The sequence below is a fragment of the Barbatula barbatula genome (assembly GCF_947034865.1).
Source record: "Barbatula barbatula genome assembly, chromosome: 21".
Lineage (NCBI taxonomy): Eukaryota > Metazoa > Chordata > Actinopteri > Cypriniformes > Nemacheilidae > Barbatula > Barbatula barbatula.
The window spans coordinates 995,432-1,017,698 of record NC_136784.1 but is presented as its reverse complement, the minus strand read 5'-3'; the positions used below and the strand labels follow the sequence as shown (position 1 = coordinate 1,017,698).

Here is a 22,267-nt window from a genome sequence, read left to right as displayed (position 1 = left end):
TTTCCTAAGCTGTGTTTACTGAACTTTGCTCATATTAAAAGTCAGTGATTTGAACTATAGGCCCTAACACTAACTCTGAAACTTTGTAAATATTAAATCATCTTGTTAAGTGCTGTAAATGTTGACAAACCACATACACACGCACAAACCTATAGCTTTCCCCCGTCTTCCTCTCCAGACAAAACAAAGCCAGTATAATAAAAATGGGTCACATCTCCACAGGTCTGAGATACTCTCAAGGAAAAAGAGGGCAGACAAAAATAACCACGACGGCAAAACAAAGCCTGCTATCTATTCAGGACATAAACTCTATTTTTTGTGGCTGTTGAGAATGGCGTTCTAGAATCCCGCTGTCTATTCTTTAAAAGAGCAAACGTAACAATAAACATTTGACATGTTACATTGATGTCATCATCTTTTAACATTAGACATCCACTTATAAATATGTTCATTTTAAGTTGTATTGATGTTTGATGTTCTTCGAGTGAGGTCACACTGTACACACATTATGTGCTTTTAATGCACGTACAAACACGTAGAGTCCAGGCTTGCTTTGCAACAGCTCCACCTTGAGGATAAAAGACACAAAACCATTCAAACACTGTCTAACACTTTTCAGATGTGTGTTTGGGTGTGTATGTACCCTACTTGTGTGTTTTCTGAATGTGAGAGTGCAAGTTTGTGTGTATTTATTTGTGAGTCAAACTACAAGCATGTATAAGTGCGCAATAAATGTTACTGATCTCCACCCTCAATGTTGAGTCTGAAGATTTTCAGTGCTGACATCACTCAGACAACACCTCTTCATCTGAGTCACTTTAACAAACGAGACGGTAAATCTCCCTACAACCACACAACACGAAACACAAACTCTAGTACTAAGAGGGAGACTGTGGGGAAATTAGGTAGTAAAATGTTCACAACTATATTTGAGCTACTTAGATTACAGCTTTGCACCCATGCTAAACCGTTTAATACAATTACTGTTTCTCTGTATTACAAACAATGCTAATCTATAATAGCAAATCTATCTTTCATGATGAGATGTTATCATTTCAGAGAGAATCTGAGCCACCTGTCAGATGGACATCCATGTGTCCACACCAACCAGGAACACATATAAAGACGCAGGGCAGGTGTTTTAGTGAGAGGTCAAAGAAAACATCATGATCAGTGATGGAGAGTTACCTGCATCCTGCAGTGAATTCATCCTCAAAACACCAACGATCTGAATCTACTGCGCCTTTAAATGCACCTGCATGAGTCTTTAACAAGATAAAGAGACATCTTAATGCCAAACAGATCAATAGCTTTCATGCTTTTAATATTTTAAGTATGCAGAGATAAATACAAATGATCAGATCAACCCTACCTCTTAAAGGAACCTCAGATTTCTTCCCTAAATATGAATCATTGCACTGGCTCATCCTTTTGTAACATGCAATGCATCTGCGGAACAGAACAGGCTCTGTTAAGTGTGCTCAATGTACTAGCAGAGGTTGTGCGTGCGCGTGTGCGCGGGCGCGCAAATGTAGATGCTGTACGGTTCTATTTATAGCGCGGTGATGTTTCCCTCATGCACCCTATGAAGTGAACACGCAGAATATATTCCTTACCGCTTAGGGCTCTGAATTACACTTTAGATAACACACACACACACCGTCATCCGAAAGAAATGTGGTTATTGCAATTATTAAACAATTATTGCAATATTATAATAATAGGTTATACACTGAGGCTGTGAAAAAACCATAATTACACATAATCTATGTTCGGAACTAACCCGAGAAATGCTGTCTGTTGTTTATCTATTTCTTGTTTAAATGCGATACACTCATTCATAAATATAAACCCAGCGCGCATCTTCTGCTCTTGCCTGGACGCAGGCGCGCATCACGCGGTTTATATATAGCGCGTCACCACAATAGACACAACACACTACGTTTACATTATGCATTTGGCATTTATCCAAACCGACTTACATTGCATTATACTCTACATTTGTATGCTAGAGTGTATACATTTGCGGATTTCTCACATCAGATAAATACTGATTTTGGAGAATATATATATATTCTCTAGAGATCAACAATACAAACACGTAAAGACACCATGACATTAAATATTATTTGCGTGCACTGTATATGTATTTTTTATTTGTTGTTCAGTACAACTGTATACACAAAAATCATAATTGTATTATACCATTATGTAAATTTTACTAGTCCTACTTATGGTCATACACCAAAATATGGTTCAAAGTTTTATCATTCATGTCAGAAGGAGGTCTATGTCAGGTGCTAGACGGTGTATTATTGTTTTTCTCTGGGACTGACATTGTTATAAAATATGGTATTTCTAATCTTGAAACTAAACATTGCAAGCTGATTAAAAATGTGAGGAATTTATCATTTAGAATAAGCCAATGTAACTGATACATGATTAGGGTGACATGGTTCTCTCGGGCGGGGAGGGTCTTCCTCACCCTGGCCTGCAGTGTGACCCTGCTGGGGTTTTGCTTAACTGGAAACTAGGTACATGAAAATGCCGTAATATGTGAAGAATATATATTTATGTGAAGGAAATATTTAGATAACTGTCAATATATATTTTCACATATGCCAAGAGTTTGGTTTCAAAATGAGATAACTCCATTTGTTTTTTTATTTTCAAGAATCATGGTTTTTATTGTATTAACATGGTTTTAGTTAGTTATTATGGCTCAAATCAAAACAAACCAACTGCAGTTTGATGGATTTTAATTGGACTGCACAGTAAAAGACAGAGTTCTCATTTTGGAATATATATATATAAGCACTACATACTAGGGCTGTGCAATTAATCGTAATCGTCAATTTTGTCCTTCGTCAATTACAGAAACCAACTAATCGAGGTAAACGATTATTCAACGCATTCAATTTAGCAAGGATCCTCTATTTTCTTGTAGTAAATCCACAGCGCACACCTTTCCTTTACAGTGCTGTGCTATTTCTTTACATTTTTTTGTCAGTTAAACTCAAGAGTTTAAAAGCCAAGGTTTTTTCTATGTTGTTTTAAAGGTTAATGAGTAATCGTGTTAAATAATCGCGATTATGATTTGTGACATAATCGAGCAGCCCTACTACTACGTACAACGCAACATTCATCGTTCCAGCATAACACAAACCCGTTGTTTGTTGACTGGCGTATTAATTACGTATATGACGCTGCTTCTTTGCAAACTAAACTACTTGCGTTTAAATTCTGCATACGTTACATAGATGCATTTTGATCATGCACTATTGTCACGTGGTCGAACAACGTCTCAGTGCTGTCTCAGCAAAACGAAGCGTTCCGATGACGCACCCTTTCTGCACAAACTTGCTGATGGTTTGCATTTTCTTGACCTCAAAACCGGCACACGTTAATATGCATTGATCTTTGCTACTACTAACGCGGCCCATGCTCTCCTAAATGAACACAACCGCACACAATAGCCCTGCGTGAGAAAGGTGCGTCAACACACGCTTGACCAATCACGGGATGCGCTACAGGTAACGCCGAGCACACGTTTCAACTAGTATGCCCACTCCACACCGTCACCCATGATATAGCTGAGCAACAGCTCAAAGCGCGTCTCAGGGCTCGCATCAAATACTATAGAATAACGTAAACATGAGGGATCTCTTTCCGGGTCAAATGTATCAAATGCTCAGGCGCGAGCTATTCAAATCAATAAAACATGCCACGTTTACAGCATTTTAACAATGTGATATATGAATTATCCGGGCAATCTAACAACGCGGGCCAATCAGACGAGGCTATTTTATCACCTGACCGCTCTTTCAGAAGCGCGCCGGGGGTGTGTTCTCTAGTTTCGTCCGGAGATTCTTTGACGAGCTCGCGCTCATGGCGGCTGCACGGAGGGCGCGCGCAGTCCTGATGCGCCTCAGTTTGTAAACGCGAGAGAAGAAACAAAACCGTTAAAAATGTGGCGGGGATAAACCAAACGGCCTTCGTTTTTACATTTTAAATAATGTTTGCAGAGGTAAGGCGCCATTTTTTCCTTCAGGGGTTTGACACTCTTGTGCGTAAATGTATTTCCCGTTTGTGTTGAGCTGCTGTTAGCTTAGCCGTAAATCACCTGAGCAGGTAACTAATAAACACACGCGGCAAAACACGCTCGCACAAACACACACTGCTCGTGTTCGGTGTGGGATTACAGTCGCTGATACGAAGAGATTAGACGATTCTGAGCCGTGACAGCAAGTCTACAGCTAGCCCAGCTAACATCAGCTGTGTGTCAATTTACATCATATAGTGTTTACGTGCGTGTGTGTGACAGCTGTGTGTAAGCGGAGGTCGTGTGTTTCTGTGTGTTGTCTGCGTGTTTCAGCATGTCATGGTTGTGAACTGCTGGGAAATGACACACGCGACGTGTCATGTGTGTTTGAAACCTGTTGTCAGATAAACACTCTTTGTGTGTCACTTTTATTTAAAGCCATTAGAAACGTCGTTTAGTTTGATGAAAACTCTTTATAAGATCATAAAGTGGATTGTTGACCAGTGAGGATTCACATGATCACATCTGGTTTTACCCGATTTTGACATGAAACCAGTGTGTGAACGGGGTTAAACTGGTTGGTTCATGTCTGATGCTACAACTGTATGACTTTAAAATGTAGATTAGTTAGTTCATTATATTCAATTCAATTTTATTTATATAGCGCTTTTCACAGTTTGCATTGTTCCAAAGCAGCTTTACAGGGGAAAATAAGAAAAACACAAAAAGGTCAAACACAGTACATGAATAGTTTAACTTGTTATATAAGCACCTAGTAAATAAGATGTAATGTCAGCAGTCTCCCGGTATATCTCTTTTGATTGATCTATATGATCTAAAGAATAAGAACAATCTGATTTGGCTGTATGGATTTATTAAAAACGTGTGCAGTGTTATTTATGACATCATCTGGTTTTATTTAGTTTCACACACATTTACACTGTTTGGCTGTAGTTTGTTGTGTGTTTTTTTCAGCCTCTGATCATATATTTACATTAAAGATCAAATGTTTAAAGGCACAACACCTGCTTGGCTGTAACGGACAATTAAACCCTTGGAAAGATTCCGAATCGATTCATACGTGCATGTGTCATGGCTGAAACTTATATTTCTTGTATTTGTTAGAAGTTTAATTGTATTGGTTAACTCTGAGGCTGTATGTTGTTATCTGGTAACAGGTGGATGATGTGAATCCTCTTAAAGGATGGTTACATGTCTAAGCTGCCATATCAAAACACATTCTCGCATTTAAAATCAAATGTGTTAACTCAATTGAGTGTTAATCCTGATTTGTCCTGGTGTGTTATGAAACATTTTCATGTGATATTGAAGTGTATTTGTGGTAAATAAAAGCCACTCCTGCGCTGATTATTGCATCACGCAGGGACGGTTTAAAAATGGCATGCAAAACAGGCTGACCTTTTGTTTGGCTATTTGTTTCTTTTGTTTTTCCGGCACTCCACCTTGCAGAAGTAGGCGTGAATTCATTGAAGTGTGCATACTTCTTGTATTATACACTGTCAGCAGAGGAATGCAAAACAGTTTCCTGCTGTAAATGGTCAGCGTTTGACTACTGGTGGTTATCATGTTGCGACACGACACCTGAAGCTCGGTTCACCTGCGTGTGCTCAGACCATCCCTGCGTGCTGCACATGCTCACTGCGTCTGCCCTGTTTAGGCCTGTTAGAGATGTCTGATATGAGCTGATGTCAATCTGATTATATGATAATGGTGAGAATAGAGCTTCAGGTTATGGGGTGTTAATTGGCTGTGTATATCTTAAATAAGTGTTGACAGGCTTATTTCACATTTGTAATGGTTTACAGGTTAAATGAAGAAAGGTTTTTGTTTTGAGGTTTTATTGTACACTTACTACTGTCAAAGGTATAACCTTATGTGTTTGGGGTTTGTTTGAATTGTTAAGCCTACATAAGAACAATAGTAAATCGGTGCATGCTTTAGTAAACAGCACGTGCAAAACGTTTAAACAACTTTTTTTACAAAGTGGCCGTCATACTGTGTTTATTTTCACTGTTAAATCTGCATGAAGTTTTCACTGAAGATCAGGATTATATACAGCGTTGAGTGAGTCCTGAATGTTGTATCCAAGCTTAAAATAGATTTGTGTGACCAGCCTGAATGAAACGCTGATGAGTTCTGTGTGAAATGACGCTGGAAACCTTTGGGAAATCTTTGGAACTCACCTCAGTTCACAGTTACTGTCCGACTTTATCAGCCTTGGCTTACATGAGGATCATTTTCTGGAAACATGACCTGTTTTGGCTGATGTAAACCATGTTTGATTACATGCACATGTACAGATGAAGTATAACAGGCACTGCAGTGTTATGAGAATACATTTTGCTCTTGAGGAGGTTATGTGCTATAGGCTTGTTCTTACAGAAAGAATACTCAGCTACAACTTTAGCCAACAGAAACTGTCTCTTTCTCTTGAGAAATTATGAATTTGTTTTTTTTTTTAGTTCATAATCTCTATAATCTTGCAGGCATGTCTTCCTGGTGATTGCTGAGTTTACATGCTCGGAAACGTAAGCATGTTAACGGTAAAACGCTTGTCAAAATATTCAGTGTCAAAATATTCATAGTCTTGGATCGTAATTGGTGATCCAAGACTTCCTGCGGTTTGTTTGGTGATGATGACAGACTAAAACACAAAATCTTGTAGCAGTTACATACAAACGCAGTTACAAAAACAAATTTTTGTATGTATGGTTTTGTGCCAATATGTGTTTGCATTTTCTCCTGTTACATGCTGTGACGTTTAATCTCACGCAGGCGCTTCAATCACACTTTGAATGTGTTTATACCACATGTAATCGAGTAGAAAACAATGTGAATTTGGTTTAGCTTGAAGGTGTCATCTGTGTTGGTAGGCAGACTGTATTCCTAAAGCATGTCCGTACGCTGTCAAGAAATGAAATGTCAGTCACAAGAGCACAACCAATCTAAAGAGGTTTTTAGTATAAAATGAAAATGTTAGTGTGTGGCAAGTATTGAGATTATAAAGTTGCAGATCATTTATTAGGTGTTTTGAGTAATACACAATAGGACAGTAATTCATATCTTCACAAACAGAGACATTTAACAGTATCATGTTGAGATATACTAGAGGGTTCAGTGAGTTGTGTTGTGTGGTACGTTGATGTTATAGATGGATTACTTTGCCATCAGCAGTCCTGTGACACAGCAGCCAAATAGATACGTGTTTGTCTTTCCCTCTCATTATAATACACATACATGCATTGTAGGGCTCTAGAACGTTACAGAAAAGACCGTTCATTCTTCTGATCAACTAAAACCTTGAGTTTCCACAGATGTCATGAAAAATACACCACGAGCAGAGTGATTTAGCAAGGGTCAGGTCAGCGGGGTCAAGGTTAGGAACATTGTGGTGTTGAAGTCACAGACCGAGCCAGATAACATGAGGTCATCTTAAAAGGGCCCGTTTGTGACATTGACGTGAAATCTTAAAGCCACGCATACTAACGGCCTCGATGCAAAGTTGGAGGTCGAACACTCGACTGTCACGGGATTTAAAAACAACAAAACTGTCAAAATCTTTTCTTTCACCACGTGTAAGCGTGTTTTTGTGTGTTGATGACATGTTTATTTGACACATGTTTGCATAGAAACGTATACCTCAGACCTTGTAAGGAAGGGAGGCCGCAGACCGGGTCATGTGTTTCCTCTCCCGGCAAAAACAGGAAAGCTGTCCACTGGACACATTCTTGTTCACCATCTCTATCTTCATTTTTCATTTGTCGTGTTGTGTCTGTAGCACGACTGGTACCTCACTGTGCTTGCAACGGTGGTCATTGGTTTTATTCCCATATATTTATGAATTAATATACAGCTTGAATGCCACTGCAAAATAGAACGTGGAACAACTGTGTGGGCTCTGATGATGATGATGATGATGATGAAGATAAGGTGTTAAATTAACACTCACAGAGAAGACAGTGCCTTTGGTGAGAAAATACATTTGCCAGTTTGGCGGTAAACATGAGACCTTGTATTATGCATTACACAGGCCTATATTTAATACGAAGGTAATGAAAATAACATTTCCTGTACATTAAGAGTAAAGTTGTTGTTGTTTATTATGTTTGTGGTAAATTTGTCATCAAGACAGTTTTGTTAGTGTAATAACTCAATACTAAATAATGACATGGATATGTAATGATGTTTTTTATAGGGATACACCGTTATGTACATTTTTGGCAGAAAAAATGTCTTTATAGTCACATGTCTAACAAGTCTCATGACAGACTGCAGTTTGATTAAAAAAATATGCCTTAATTTACACATACATACGTTATCTACATACTACATCAAAAATGTTTTACTAATAGCAGTAAGTGAATGATCACGACAGAAAGACAGTACTATACTGTGTTTTAACACCCCTCTCGTGTGTGTTTCAGGCCAGTCTGTCTGTCTGGGGATGGGGGAGTTTGGGTGTCGTGCTCTTCCTCATCTCATTCGGACCCTTTGCCATCTTTTATCTGGCCTTCTACGTCCTCTGCTTTATTGGCGGGTAAGTGGAAAAATATGAACTTCTCCATTGTTATGTATGATGGTTGGTCAATGTAGTTTTTGTCCCTCCTCCTCGCCACTGTGATTAGACGGCTGTGTAAAAAAAGGACAGTGATGAGCTTTACAGAAAGTTCAAATGTAAAAGATAAGGCAAGAACTTGTGAAATATCTTTATGATACACTGTGCATGAAAGAGGAAGTCTCAACAGTTTGTCTAAAAGAATACAGAACTTAACGTCCGGTTTTACACACCATTTACACGGGGTATGGAGCAGATGTACATTTCTTTCATACCAACTTACATTTTGAAAATACAACTATTTTAATGAATCCCTAAATTAACGTTAGAATGACTTTACAAACAAATTACACAGAAACGTGTTCTGCTCGTGTTTCATGAACCAGATGCCCTCTGTAAACTTTCCTCACTGTGACGCCTGTTGATGCTGTAGTTTAATGATAAAATCTCCCTCTCTTTAGGGGTTTTGTAGTACTTCTTTTATTTGGAAAGACACACTCCGAGAAGCACCTGGAACGGTGTGAACACTCCTCCCTGCCGTCCACACAGACGGCCATACTCAAGGTGTGCAAACACTCCCTCCAGACAGATCTTCTGTCTGTCTTCTGAATATTCACTGTGTGTGTAAGTGATGTAATATGACAAATGTCAGAGTGAAAGTGAATATTAAGCAGGAATTCATTTTAGATCATTCCGTGATTTCATTGGTTTGCATCTGCCAAAGAGTTCTACAGCAAGTTATTATATTGTTGTGAAGTATTCAGATTAAAAGCAGTCGTTTTGTTTTCATGTATTCGTTTTAAAAGAACCGTTTGTTTTTGCTCTTTAGGTTTCAGAAGAGATGAAATCTGAGTCCAAACCCATTAAGATTGACCGGCGTTTAACTGGATCTAATATTATAGACGAACCACTGCAGCAGGTACATCAGCTAAAGGAAACAATAGACAGATGAGCAGCTGAACGCACAGACGAAACTATACTGTGGCTCTGCTGAATGTCAATCTTTGCAGGACGCTACATCAGCTAGTTTGAGAGTTTCAGCTGAAGTGTTTGTTTCATAAAACTGAAGAGCACATGACACTCACTTCAGCTTTATTGCCATAACTGCTTTCACATGCTCATTGAGTCACACTTGAGTCTGACAGACATTCTACATAACACACATGTTAATGATGATGTCATAAAAGTTTTCCTCAGTTAATGGTCTGGTTGAACAGGATCTCACACTTTGTACTGTAATACAGAGTCCTTTACCAGACTTTCTTGCGTGATTGTTTAAGTTAACCACAGTCAGCAAGTTTCAAGTTCAGTTATTTTTTATTTATATAGCGCTTTTCACAATTAGCATTGAGTTCTGTTATTATTAGTTTATGTCTACCCAGAGTTCTTTGGGGTTCAAGTCGTGTTGTTGTATATGTGCCAAGAAACACATGTTTGACACTTTTCTCTGACTATGTCTCTGTCTTTATGTCTCTTACTCCCCTCTCTTCTCTGTCTCTCTCAATCGATGTGTTTTATGTGGTTTATCAGGTGATCCAGTTTGCTTTGAGAGACTACATTCAGTACTGGTATTACACACTGAGTGAGGATGAGACTTTTCTCCTGGAGATCAGACAGACATTTCAGAACGCTCTCGTCGAGTTCTCCACTAGGTGAGACATCTGTAAAGAGCTTTTATTTGACCATTAATTAAAAGAGCGTGTAAGTAGATTCGTAGTTGTCACTGTTTCTTGACTGATTCATTTACTTGTCTGGAACAGTAACGTTTATGGAAATCTTGCCTCTTACTTTGTTTTGCTTTACACGTTTTATAAACAAGATATGGATGCTGAATCCGAGAAATACGATGTTTTCATGAGGACATTTCCCAAGATTCATTGTGTGCTCTATCATTCCTCAGATCTAAAGACGTGGACTGGCAGCCGTATTTCACTACCAGACTGGTGGATGATTTCGCGACTCACCTGCGTGTTTTCAGAAAAGCTCAGGAGAAACTGAACGAGAGGGAAGATCAGAAACAACGTAACTATCCTCTTCTCTTTTAGATGCATGCTTTGTGTTGATCAGTAGATTGCTTTAGTTTTCAATGAGACCTCTGACGTGTGTGTTTGAAGGTGATGCATCAGACGAGTTGATAGACTCGTTTTTTGAAGCAGAGGTGGAAATGGAGAGGAGCATTTGTAGAGATGTGGTGTGCACGTCCCGCAAAGACGAGGAAGGTAAGACAAAAGAGATGAGAGGAACATTGTGTTGAAAGTCATTTGGAGCATGTTTGTACTTCTATGCCTTTTCAGGGCTGATCTTTTTGTGTCTTGGGTCAGTAACAAAACACACAGACTCACCCCGTCTGAAAACACGGATTGACACATAAAATAAGAAAACAAAGACATCACTTTTACATGAATAAGAAAGATTAGAAAGATCTTTTCACACGTCAACACTCACAATATTCCTAAAAGCTGATTGTTTGCATTCCAGCATAATTGACAGATTACTGCAGACACCCATACGCCACTGAAGACAACATGTCATACGTTTTAACGTCTTTAATTTAAAGTCCCCATGAACTGGGAGTTGCCATCGTTTTTACTTCCGTATTCTGACCCATATCTGAGTGAAAAAGAAATTTAAAAGGAGAAAATTAGTGGACGTGGCTTGCATTTTCAGATTTTAACTGAAGGGCACATGAAAAATCGACCCTTATTAATAAGCTATTTACAATAAACGCTGCAATATTTCATGAAAAAAATAAGATTTGTAATTTTTTTATTTCCCCTGTAACTTGTGTGCGTCTGTGCTTGCTTCAGGTTACCTGAGAGACCTCTGTGAAGTGCTGCTCTATCTGTTACTACCTTCTGGAGATTTCCACAACAAGAATATGAGATACTTCCTCAGGGTAAAAACACCAAATCTACTCAGACCCAGTAGGGTCTGATATACACGATTAGATCTTCACCTCAGGTCTTGTAAACTGAATGTAAATGAATTGATAATCTCTTGATGTCCTGTAGGAAGTTCTGGCCCGAGGAGTTCTGCTGCCCTTAATAAACCAGCTGAGTGACCCCGATTACATCAACCAGTTCATCGTCTGGATGGTGAGACAGACTCCTTTCTGTCCTTAAACAAACTTTTTAAATGGAGTCTATATTTTAATATGAAGAGTTGTCAACTTAAACTCTTATTTGAAAAGAGCTAAAACAGTCTTGCTGTTTCGCTTGATATTGTCCATGATACCCTGGTTCCCATGATTGTTTATGTTTGAGCAGATCTATGACTCCAGCTGTGACTACGAGGCCTTCTTGAACATTTTAAAGCTGACAGACAATGTCTTTGAGCTGGAGGCCGTCAAAGACAAAGTCCTGGAGGAGCTTCAGTACCTGCGATCTCTGGACACTGCTGGGGACGGTACACACACACATTCCTACCAGAGACAAATGTTGGGTCGGGAAATAAACACACTGCATTGAATTATGGGGTTTATTTTGGAAAAGATAAGTAAGTTCAGGGTTTCAGCATAACAGTTTACTCTTCTTTTCTCTTTGTCTCTCTATCTATTCTCACAGATATTAACGTTATAAAAAATCAAATCAACAGTTTGAACTTTGTGAAGAAAATCTGTGAAACACGAATACAACGGCTAAAATCGGGCAAGGTAAACAAATACTAAAAACTACTAAAAATTCATTACAAAATGCTCATTCTTACAAGGGATATACATTTCAGAATCTTTACAATTAACAAATATAATAATTGATTATGTTAGTTTTATATTATTAATAATAATGACTGTGTAATGGTGTTAAATGCATTGCTTTTGACTTTGAAATTAAATAAAAAGAAAACTGTTTAATGCTTAAAGACAGGCTAAGCGACGTCTGATATCCAATGTTGATGTTTCAAAACAAATAAATCAAACACGCCCCTACCCCAAAAGGGTCTCGCCCCTAATTTGAATAGCTCCTTGACTGCAGATGAACATGACACACAAGCATAATCAAGCGAAAGCCAGCATATATCAGTTCTGTGAAACAAAGCAAAACCAATGTTACCCACCTGTCGAGAAGAAACAAAGCAACCTCGGTATCCGATCACAGACCTTTCTGCTCCTTGAATTCTCTCCAGCGCTGGAAAGCTGATCTGATATTTACACTGGTGCTACTTCTTGCCTGATAGTAAGTTATTTTGTTCCGCAGACGTTTTCCTCTCTTGTTTTTTACCTGCCACCTTTTTCTTTCGATCGTCACTCGGCTCGGCTAATGTCCGTCCTGTGCACTAAGTGCTCGTAGACACGCCCCTTGCTGCTGACTGGCTACAAGTTTGTTTTGGTATTCGGCCTGACTCGGTTTTCTAAAGCGTTTTAGAAGAAATACTAACCCCGCCTTCAATTTTGAATGCTAAGACTTGCATTTCATTGTCATTTGTTTTTGCCAAACAGGAGGTCGATGATTTAAAACTTGCAGCAAATTTTGCGAAGTTATGCGTGATCCCGCTGGAGCACATCTTAGTTCATAATATCGCACTTCAGTTCTTCATGGGTGAGTCAGGACCTGTCCAAATTCCCTCTTAAATACAACATCAGCTCATCTCTCTCTCTCCGTCTCTAGACTACATGCAGCTTATGGGCGGTCAGGCCATTCTGTTCTTCTGGCTGACGGTGGAGGGGTATCGGGTCACGGCCCAGCAACAGCTGGAGGTCTTACAGAGCAGTCAGAGAGACGGAAAGAAGCAAAGCAGCCAGACCACCAAAGGACTGCTGAGAGCCGCTGCGCTGGGTGTATTTGATCAGTACCTCTCTGAGAAGGTAAGAGATGGTCTGTTACTGTCATCGATTTGAGAATCACCTGCCCCCTAATGTCATGATTATGATGGGTGTGGCAAATTCGTGTTGTCATTGGTTGACAGTTGGTCTCTCCAAACAGGCCTCTCCCAGGGTGCAGGTGGACGAAGCAGCTGTAGCACGACTAGCTCAAAAACTCAACACAGAGGATCCCACACCTGAGATATTCGATGAGATCCAGAGAAAAGTAAAGACACAATGCTGTGCCGGGATTTGTGTATTTGCTAAGTTAATCGAAAACAACTCACGTCTGTCTGTTTTTCAGGTGTATGATCTGATGTTGAAAGATGACAGATACTACCCAAAGTTCAAGCACCATCCTATGTATGTGCATATGCTTGCCGATCTGGACATGCTTAAGGAACCCAGCTTCAGAGGTTCTGATGATGGAGACGGAGGTGAGAGGACACCGCTCTTTCATGAACAACAGCAATGAGTCTGTTCTAGTGTTGTCATTTATGTGTGCTTCTCTGTCCTTCCAGAATCATTCAACGGTTCTCCAACAGGCAGCATTAATTTAGTGAGTCAATCGATGCCGTTCATATACTTCAGTGATGTTGAGCTGTATTGTTTGTGACGCATGTGTCTGTTTCGCAGTCATTAGATGATCTCAGCAGTGGAAGCATGGATGAATCTGTTCAGCTTCACGCCTTCATCTCTGACACGGGTATGTCATACTGAACCGTGGTAAATGTGTGTTCTGTGTGCGTGCTGCTCCTCTCTGCTTTGGTCATCACATCTCAAGCTCTGTACTTAGAAGCATGTTTGTTTGTTTTCTTTTCTGTGACACTATCGTTCCATCACATTTATTTCTGTTTTCTTACGTCCCTCCGTGGACTGTCACCCTCTCGCTCCCGTGTTCTGTTCCACCTGCTGACGCCGTCATGTCCATGGCTTGTGTCATTTCCTCGGGCGGTGCTCTATAGCTGATACTTTTCTAAACCACCTTCCCATGGCAGGCGTGTGCAACGATCACGGGAAGACTTACGCGCTCTACACCGTTACCGTCGTGCGCAAGAACTCCGACGGCAGCCAGGACACCTGGAAGACGTACCGGCGCTACAGTGATTTTCACGACTTCCACATGCGCATCACAGAGCAGGTGAGAGAACCGAGGACGAATGTTTCAATTTTAAGGTTTTACATTTTTCAGAATTTGCTAAACTTCACTGACTGTCTTCAGTTCGAGAGCCTTGCACCGATTCTCAAGCTTCCAGGCAAAAAGACCTTCAACAACATGGACAGAGAGTTCTTAGAGAAGAGAAAGAAAGATCTGAACGCGTATCTACAGGTGGGTCAGAATGAGCTGTGTTTATTTTGAAAGCTCAGGTGTTGTGACGGTCCAGATGTGCTGAGAGTTCAGTTTGTCTTCTAGCTTCTACTGAATCCAGAGATTCTGAAGGCTTGTCCCTTCCTGATGCCATTCGTCTATGACTTCCTGGAAAATAAAGCATACAGCAAGGGCAAAGGAGACTTTGCACGCAAGGTGAGAAACAACACATACAGTCTTGTGTGCTCTAGAGAATCTGTCTCATCATGGTTCATTTCTAATGTCATGGCCAGTAGACCTGCACGATATGATTTACGTATTTATTTTTCAGCTTTTTGATGTAATTAAATAAATATTTTAAAATGTATTTGATCTGTAATCGTTTTTTCAACCAAACAGCCATAATAAACAACCAAAAAATAAACAACAGTATTTACCAGCAGTGTTTACATACACTACCAATAAAAAGTCACTTGTCTTGTTAATAAACATTTTGAAAAGTGAAATCACCAAAACTGTGTAATAACATAAATGGGAAGTATGTATTGTAAAAAATACAAAATAAATAAAAATGTGAACATCTTCAGTGTAGTCAGACTATTTGTGTAGAAGTTGTGGGAATGTTTTCTAATAATTGGATTGGATTGGATTCAATTTATTGTCATTACACACATACAAGTACAGTGCAACGAAATGTATTAATAATTAGAACGCTCTTAGCGTTGGATGAGTTTTCTTCATTATTCAGTCCAAGTCATCACTTCAAACTAATTTTTTTAATCAAATGTATAATATTTTTTCATCACATATTGTATTCTAACATGTTTTGTATACGTTTGATTTATTGCCCAGCCTTATTCCTCAGATTTTAGTCCCTTTTAAATCTGCAAATCTCTTTCCCAGAGGGCTGTGCGGTCCTAATCCCCAGATGTGTGAACCTTTAGCAACCGCATACACCGCTTCTATAATGAACTAGTCTTCTTGAGGTCCCTGTCACCCTCTCGATAGATAGCCGAACAGACAGACACCGGTTGGATTTTTTTTTTAAATGTGTCGTGTTCTCTGAAATCGGACAGATGGACACGTTTGTGAATCCCCTCCGGAGCTCCATGCGGAACGTGTCTAATGCCGTGAAGTCCCTGCCGGACAGCCTGGCCGAGGGAGCGTCCAAAGTCTCGGCTGATATGGGCCGCATGTCTGAGAAACTTGGCCAGGACATTAAACAATCCATATTTAAGGTAGAGCACGTCTAGCGCTTCGGACCGATCTGTTGTTACGTTTGTCCACCTTAACAGAGACGAGCGCAGTGGGGAAAATGTGAAGTTTCACATGTTTGCATTTTATTTGAGTTTTGTGTCCTTGAAAGGCAGGTGTGATGCATGAGGTTGTTTTGCACTTTTTAATGTTTTATCATGTATTTCATGTCACTTGACGTGTTTTACAGGTGCCTCCTTTAATCCCAAAATCAAACATTGATCCTGAACACTGCCGCGTCTCCGCCCAGCTGGACGACAATGTAAGTCATCTCCGTTATTTACTGCGCTCGCTTTTTTATTTTGAATGTACTTTAGCGCTAAGTGTAAAAGTCTATGTCTAGAGACATATATGATCTAGTGTCCTGGATGTGCAGGTGGATGATAATATTCCTCTGAGGGTGATGCTGTTGCTGATGGACGAGGTGTTTGACCTGAAAGAGAGAAACCAGTGGCTGAGGAGGAACATCAAAAACCTGCTTCAGCAGCTCATCAAAGCCACATATGGAGACACTATCAACAGGTGTGGAGCTCGTGTGCACACCACCTCCTTCCTGTTCTCCACCCCTGAATGTAATCATCATAATCTTGGTTTGTATCTTTGTCTCAGGAAAATCGTGGACCACGTTGACAACATGACTTCACCAGAGCAGGTTTCCGATTACGTGAAGAGATTCAGGTGATTTTTCTTTTTATGCTCTCCGCTGATGCTCTCATATGTGGTCGTGCTTCTGACCCTGGTTTTGTGACCCTACAGAGACTCCTACTGGCCTAATGGGATTCTGGCGGAGACTCCGCCCCGCAGAGAAAAAAACACCTGCATGAGGACCAGAGTCGCAGCTAAGACCACACTGTTGGGTATCATGCCAGGTAGACCGACCTCAGAACCTGCACACGAAACGTTTCGGTTTCAAAATACTGATTCGCACTCAAACCTCTCCTTTCTTTCTCTTTGGCCATCAGATGAGTTAAAACACATTATCGGGGCAGACACCAGTCGAAAGGGCATCTTGCGTGTCTTCGACATGTTCCAGCACCAGCCGCTGAATCGCCGGCTGGTCTACGTCTTTATCGAGGGCATCCTGGAGACGCTGTTCCCGCAGCACAAGTTTCCCGAGCTGTTCGTGAAGCTGCACTCCCGCTCGCCGCGCGTGCTCAAGTACTCAAAGAAAATCCGCAGCTTGCAGAAGAGGTGACAGACAGCCGTTTCTTTCCACCTCAGCGCTGCATTGGGTCATGAGTCGGGCCATGAGCAGGGTGAGGGGAGGGCATGTGCGGTGCGCCGCACCACACTGGGTTTTGCGGTTGCTGCTTAAACACATGCCCTCTCTTAGTGCCCCCTGTCCTGTACATTCGGGATAAAAAGCACTGTAGCCACACGGCCGTAGCATTAGAGGATTAATTTTATCATCACAAACTGCTCGGTCAAACACGGCGCCCCTGTACCGCTACGAAAGACGGAGTGGTTTTCGTTTGCTGTTGGGTTGTCTTGTTTTTTCCGTCAGATGTTTGGATGACACTGTGTAGATACCATTTCTGGGAACAGATGTTCTTTATTTTTGGCTTCCTTTGGGTTTCTAATGTATTTTGTCAAACACACCTCATCGTGAATACTGTATGATAAAGCAGATCCGACCAAACTGATCTATGCACCTTAAAACACTTATCACAAGCCGTCTGAGAATCAGAGGCCGTGTGAAATGTATTATGATTCATGTCTATTTACAAAGACACACTTCTCATTTAAGAGGCAACAGATGTTCTCCTGCCAACCAACCAATCAGTGGCACATTGTGGGTGGGGTCACGCATCTCATGTGTCAGCCTTCTGCTCATACATAGGTAAAACGTAATCTAAACTGACGTAAATGTCATCAAAAAGCCCCACCAGACATATCAGTTATTAAATGAATGCACAAAACCAATAATTTGCATGGCTGTCTAGGACATTCAGGTCCCGCCTGGAATTCGTAGCATATGGAGATATGCTTTAAAGAATGTACCTGTCTCGTGAGTTTGTGCGTGTTCTGTTTTTATAACTCGAATGAACGGAGGGTCGTGTTCTTGTGTTTATTTTAAAAAAAAGAAACTTATTTTAGAATAGCGAGTGTAGCACTAAACTGCAAATGTGTGATGCCTAAGACTGTTTCAGTGTGAGATATAGATTCAGCCTTAAATTGAACATCATCAGGTGTGTTTTAGACGTAGCTTTCCCTTCAAACACACTAAAGATATTCATAGTTGTCCAAATCTTATATGACCTTCAATCGGGGAATATGTAATCTGTTTCTGTGCAATATTTTGTTTAGTTTTGTTTAATACATGTTAACTAATCGTAAAACACTTCTAAAACCGAATCTGAAACCACACGAAACTCTACTGCTCCTAAAACCATGTAACATTCCGTTGTGTAAATGGCTTTATGTGAAGGACTTGTTTTATAAGTCTGGCTTTTATCTGTACGTCGGGGATGTTTGTTTTAACGTTTCGTCACTCCAATATGTGTTTTAGGTAAGAGCGAAAGCACATTTAAGATCAAACATACAAAGATACGGAACACTCTGTTATGTTGGATGTGCCGAGGTCAACGTTTGAGAGGTTTTAGGGCACACAGATCCACAACTCTCCCTTCAATCACACTTGATGTGATGCTTGTACACTTTTATAGCTCACTGGATCTGTTTGCCCCTTAAATTTCGTCTTGGCCTGTTTTACCCCGAACAATATTTTGCATCAAGAAAATGAAGCCTGCTTCAAGTCAATTGGATTTATTGCATTTTGAATATTATTTAACATTTTCCTCTAAATTGCCATTATGGGCATAAATACATTTTATTTCATTATACCATGGTGTATTTCTTTAAGCTGGAAACATTTTCACCTCAATTTTGCTAAAAGGAATAACATTGTTGCACAAAACAGAATCGGAGTGTTATAGGCTTTATTTTCTTGTGCATAAATATGTTGTTTTGTCTGTTTTGAAATGTGTTTTTGACTGGTTTCACACACCTGGTTAGCACTGAGAACTCTTATCAGATCAAAGATTGACGTCAGTTCAGACTTGAGCTGATATTTAGCACTTACATTCTTCATTCAGATGTGTTTTAAGATCTTTTCTGTTCGCTCTTAATTTCATAGCAGTTGTTTGCTGTGATTGGCTGTTTTACTCATTTCTGATCACACAAGGCCTCTTTTTAAGAGACATTGCTAATTTTTATCCATGACAGCACAGTTGTGGCGCACATGTTATCGTCACAAAAGGTTGATATGAATGTTTTGATTTTGAAATCCCCGTACATATGAATCTATGAAAATGAATTGTGCATATTGATGTATAGTACGTGTCAGCCGTGTGCCTAATTGTACTGTCAATTATATATTTTCTTATTTTTCTTCAACAAAGAAAGTCAGTTTGAACGTCACAGTCATTTTAATTGACTGAAAATGGACTCTATGATGGAGTAGAGTGTTTGCATTACGCTTCTAAAACATTCATTTTGAGCAGCTTATCTCAATATAACACTAATAAAATTAACTCCAACTCACTGCCCTATTCAGAGTGTTGTCATTGAATCTGTCTTATGCATCATTCTGTTGTCTGATACACACACACGTTTTCTGTGTAAGAACACATTTCACGGCACGGAGTAGATGATTATAAGAATTCAAACCAAAAATCTTTATTTCTTTGGTCGCTATTTTACTACATTTTAAACCTGCCAAAGGAAAGTTTGAACTGAAATGTGCAATGATGATTTAAGCAGACTATTACTGATGGACTGATTGTCTTATCACAAACACTGTACAGAACTGTAAAGTGCATTTATAGACATTTATTTATAGACAAAAGTCAGACAGCACTCGAAACACAAGCTGAAGCACAAAGAGATTGATTTTACCTGAAATGTTTTCTTAGGTTTAAAAGCATCCATTGCACGCATATAAAACAACAATAGGACTCAAGGATTCAAAGTGTTTATTGTCATTTGCCCAGTGAGGAAACAGGTTTCCCTGAGCAATGAAATTCTTATGAATGAATGCCAAGACTATACACACCCATACACACACTATACACACACATACACACACTATACACACACATACATATATACGTTCAATGTGAGAAACATAATATAAGAACTATGCTGAAACATAACAATAAAAACTATGTACAGTATTAACTTATGTGCAAACAGCAAAAGCAGCAGTAACAGTAACAGTAAGACACACAATGTTTCATTAGCCAATAACAATTTACCGTTGAAGCGCGCACTCGGTTTTAGCCAATCATGTGCGTCCTCGCGGCGTCACTGACTGATGTGGTCAAAGATGTTTTCTCAAGCATCAACTCTGACGTGATGCTGAAAGTCTTTAAATGTTGTTGAACAATAACTCTGTACATGTAAGTTAGCACACTTGTTATTCTGTAAACCTGTGAACAAGTTTTGTCTCACTACAATTGAGTTCAATTCGATTCGAGTGACTGGAATGATGTTGAACCGTGTTAGCGTCCCCTCGCGCTCACTGAAGTGTTACTGCACGTAGAGTAGAAACTACAACAAAACGTGTCTGTGTGCGTGTTTGTGTGTGTGTGTGTGTGCGTGTTAGTGTTTGTGTGTGTGCGTGTTAGTGTTTGTGTGTGTGCGTGTTAGTGTTTGTGTGTGTGCGTGTTAGTGTTTGTGTGTGTGTGTGCGTGCGTGTTAGTGTTTGTGTGTGTGCGTGTTAGTGTGTGTGTGTGTGTGTGTGTGCATGTTTTTGTGTGCGTGTTAGTGTTTGTGTGTGTGCGTGTTAGTGTTTGTGTGTGTGCGTGTTAGTGTTTGTGTGTGTGTGTGCGTGCGTGTTAGTGTGTGTGCGTGTTAGTGTGTGTGTGTGTGTGCATGTTTGTGTGTGCGTGTTAGTGTTTGTGTGGGTGTGTGTGTGTTATTGTCTGTGTGTGTGTGTTTGTGTTTGTCTGCGTGTGTGTTTATATGGTTGTGTGTGTTTGCGTGTCTGTGTTTGTCTGCGTGTGTGTTTGTGTGTGTGTGTGTGTGTGTGTGTGTGTGTGTGTGCGTGTTAGTGTTTGTGTGTTAGTGTGTGTGTGTGTGTGTGTGTGTGTGTGTGTGTGTGTGTGTGTGTGTGTGTGTGTGTGTGTGTGTGTGTGTGTGTGCGTGTTAGTGTTTGTGTGTGTGTGTGCGTGCGTGTTAGTGTTTGTGTGTGTGTGTGCGTGCGTGTTAGTGTTTGTGTGTGTGCGTGTTAGTGTGTGTGTGTGTGTGTGCATGTTTTTGTGTGCGTGTTAGTGTTTGTGTGTGTGCGTGTTAGTGTTTGTGTGTGTGCGTGTTAGTGTTTGTGTGTGTGTGTGCGTGCGTGTTAGTGTGTGTGCGTGTTAGTGTGTGTGTGTGTGTGTGTGTGTGTGCATGTTTGTGTGTGCGTGTTAGTGTTTGTGTGGGTGTGTGTGTGTTATTGTCTGTGTGTGTGTGTTTGTGTTTGTCTGCGTGTGTGTTTATATGGTTGTGTGTGTTTGCGTGTCTGTGTTTGTCTGCGTGTGTGTTTGTGTGTGTGTGTGTGTGTTAGTGTTTGTGTGTGTGTGTGTGTGTGTGTGCGTGTTAGTGTTTGTGTGTGGGTGTTAGTGTTAGTGTTTGTGTGTGTGTGTGTGTGTGTGTGTGTGTGTGTGTGTGTGTGTGTGTGTGTGTGTGTGTGTGTGTGTGTGTGTGTGTGCGTGTGTGTGTGTGTGAGTGTGCGTGTGCATGTGAGTGCGTGTTAGTGTTTGTGTGTGCGTGTTAGTGTTTGTGTGTGTGCGTGTTATTGTCTGTGTGTGTGTGTTTGTGTTTGTCTGCGTGTGTGTTTATATGTTTGTGTGTGTCTGTGTGTGTTTGCGTGTGTGTGTTTGTCTGCGTGTGTGTTTATATGTTTGTGTGTGTCTGTGTGTGTTTGCGTGTCTGTGTTTGTCTTTGTGTGTGTTTATATGTTTGTGTGCGTGTTAGAGTGTGTGTGTTTGTTCGTTTACATTTAGTCATTTAGCAGACTCTTATTTATCCAATAAGCGATATGTCATAAAATAGCAATAGTACGATAGGTGCTAATACAAAGTTTAACATTTACATTTATGCATTTGGCAGACGCTTTTATCCAAAGTGACTTATATTGCATCCTATACATTTATACACAGGTATCTGCAATCCCCTGGAATCCAACACACAACCTTGCGTTGTTAACACAATACTCTTACCACTGAAATGCAGCTACAAAAGTGTTTGTGTTTGTTTGTGTGTTTGTTTGTTTGTTTACATGTTTGTTTGTTTGACAAAACTCAA

The 22,267-nt window shown here is 40.1% G+C and overlaps 1 protein-coding gene across 2 annotated transcripts; it reads left to right on the top strand.

The window, feature by feature from the left end:
* The first annotated feature begins 3,832 nt into the window (after positions 1-3,832).
* On the top strand, positions 3,833-19,529 carry snx13 (sorting nexin 13). Of its 2 annotated transcripts, XM_079484811.1 has the most exons (26): positions 3,833-4,027; positions 8,488-8,600; positions 9,080-9,182; positions 9,448-9,537; positions 10,149-10,270; positions 10,519-10,640; positions 10,733-10,837; positions 11,426-11,514; positions 11,630-11,713; positions 11,885-12,023; positions 12,182-12,270; positions 13,054-13,153; positions 13,223-13,419; positions 13,538-13,642; positions 13,721-13,853; positions 13,938-13,975; positions 14,053-14,122; positions 14,415-14,557; positions 14,639-14,746; positions 14,831-14,941; positions 15,802-15,963; positions 16,170-16,241; positions 16,356-16,501; positions 16,589-16,657; positions 16,736-16,848; positions 16,942-19,529. In XM_079484811.1, exons 1-26 carry the CDS (start codon positions 4,016-4,018, stop codon positions 17,172-17,174), a joined length of 2,868 nt encoding a protein of 955 aa, XP_079340937.1. In that variant the 5' UTR covers positions 3,833-4,015; the 3' UTR covers positions 17,175-19,529. The 2 variants fall into 2 exon arrangements, with proteins under 2 accessions (XP_079340937.1, XP_079340938.1); XM_079484812.1 differs by lacking the exon at positions 15,802-15,963.
* Positions 19,530-22,267: the final 2,738 nt, after the last annotated feature.

Bases quoted from the DNA above. Each gene is read 5' to 3' on its own strand.
- snx13 (XM_079484811.1), top strand. The intron at 13,420-13,537 runs GTAAGAGATGGT...CTCTCCAAACAG, and splicing joins ATCAGTACCTCTCTGAGAAG to GCCTCTCCCAGGGTGCAGGT. The intron at 13,976-14,052 runs GTGAGTCAATCG...TCTGTTTCGCAG, and splicing joins CAACAGGCAGCATTAATTTA to TCATTAGATGATCTCAGCAG.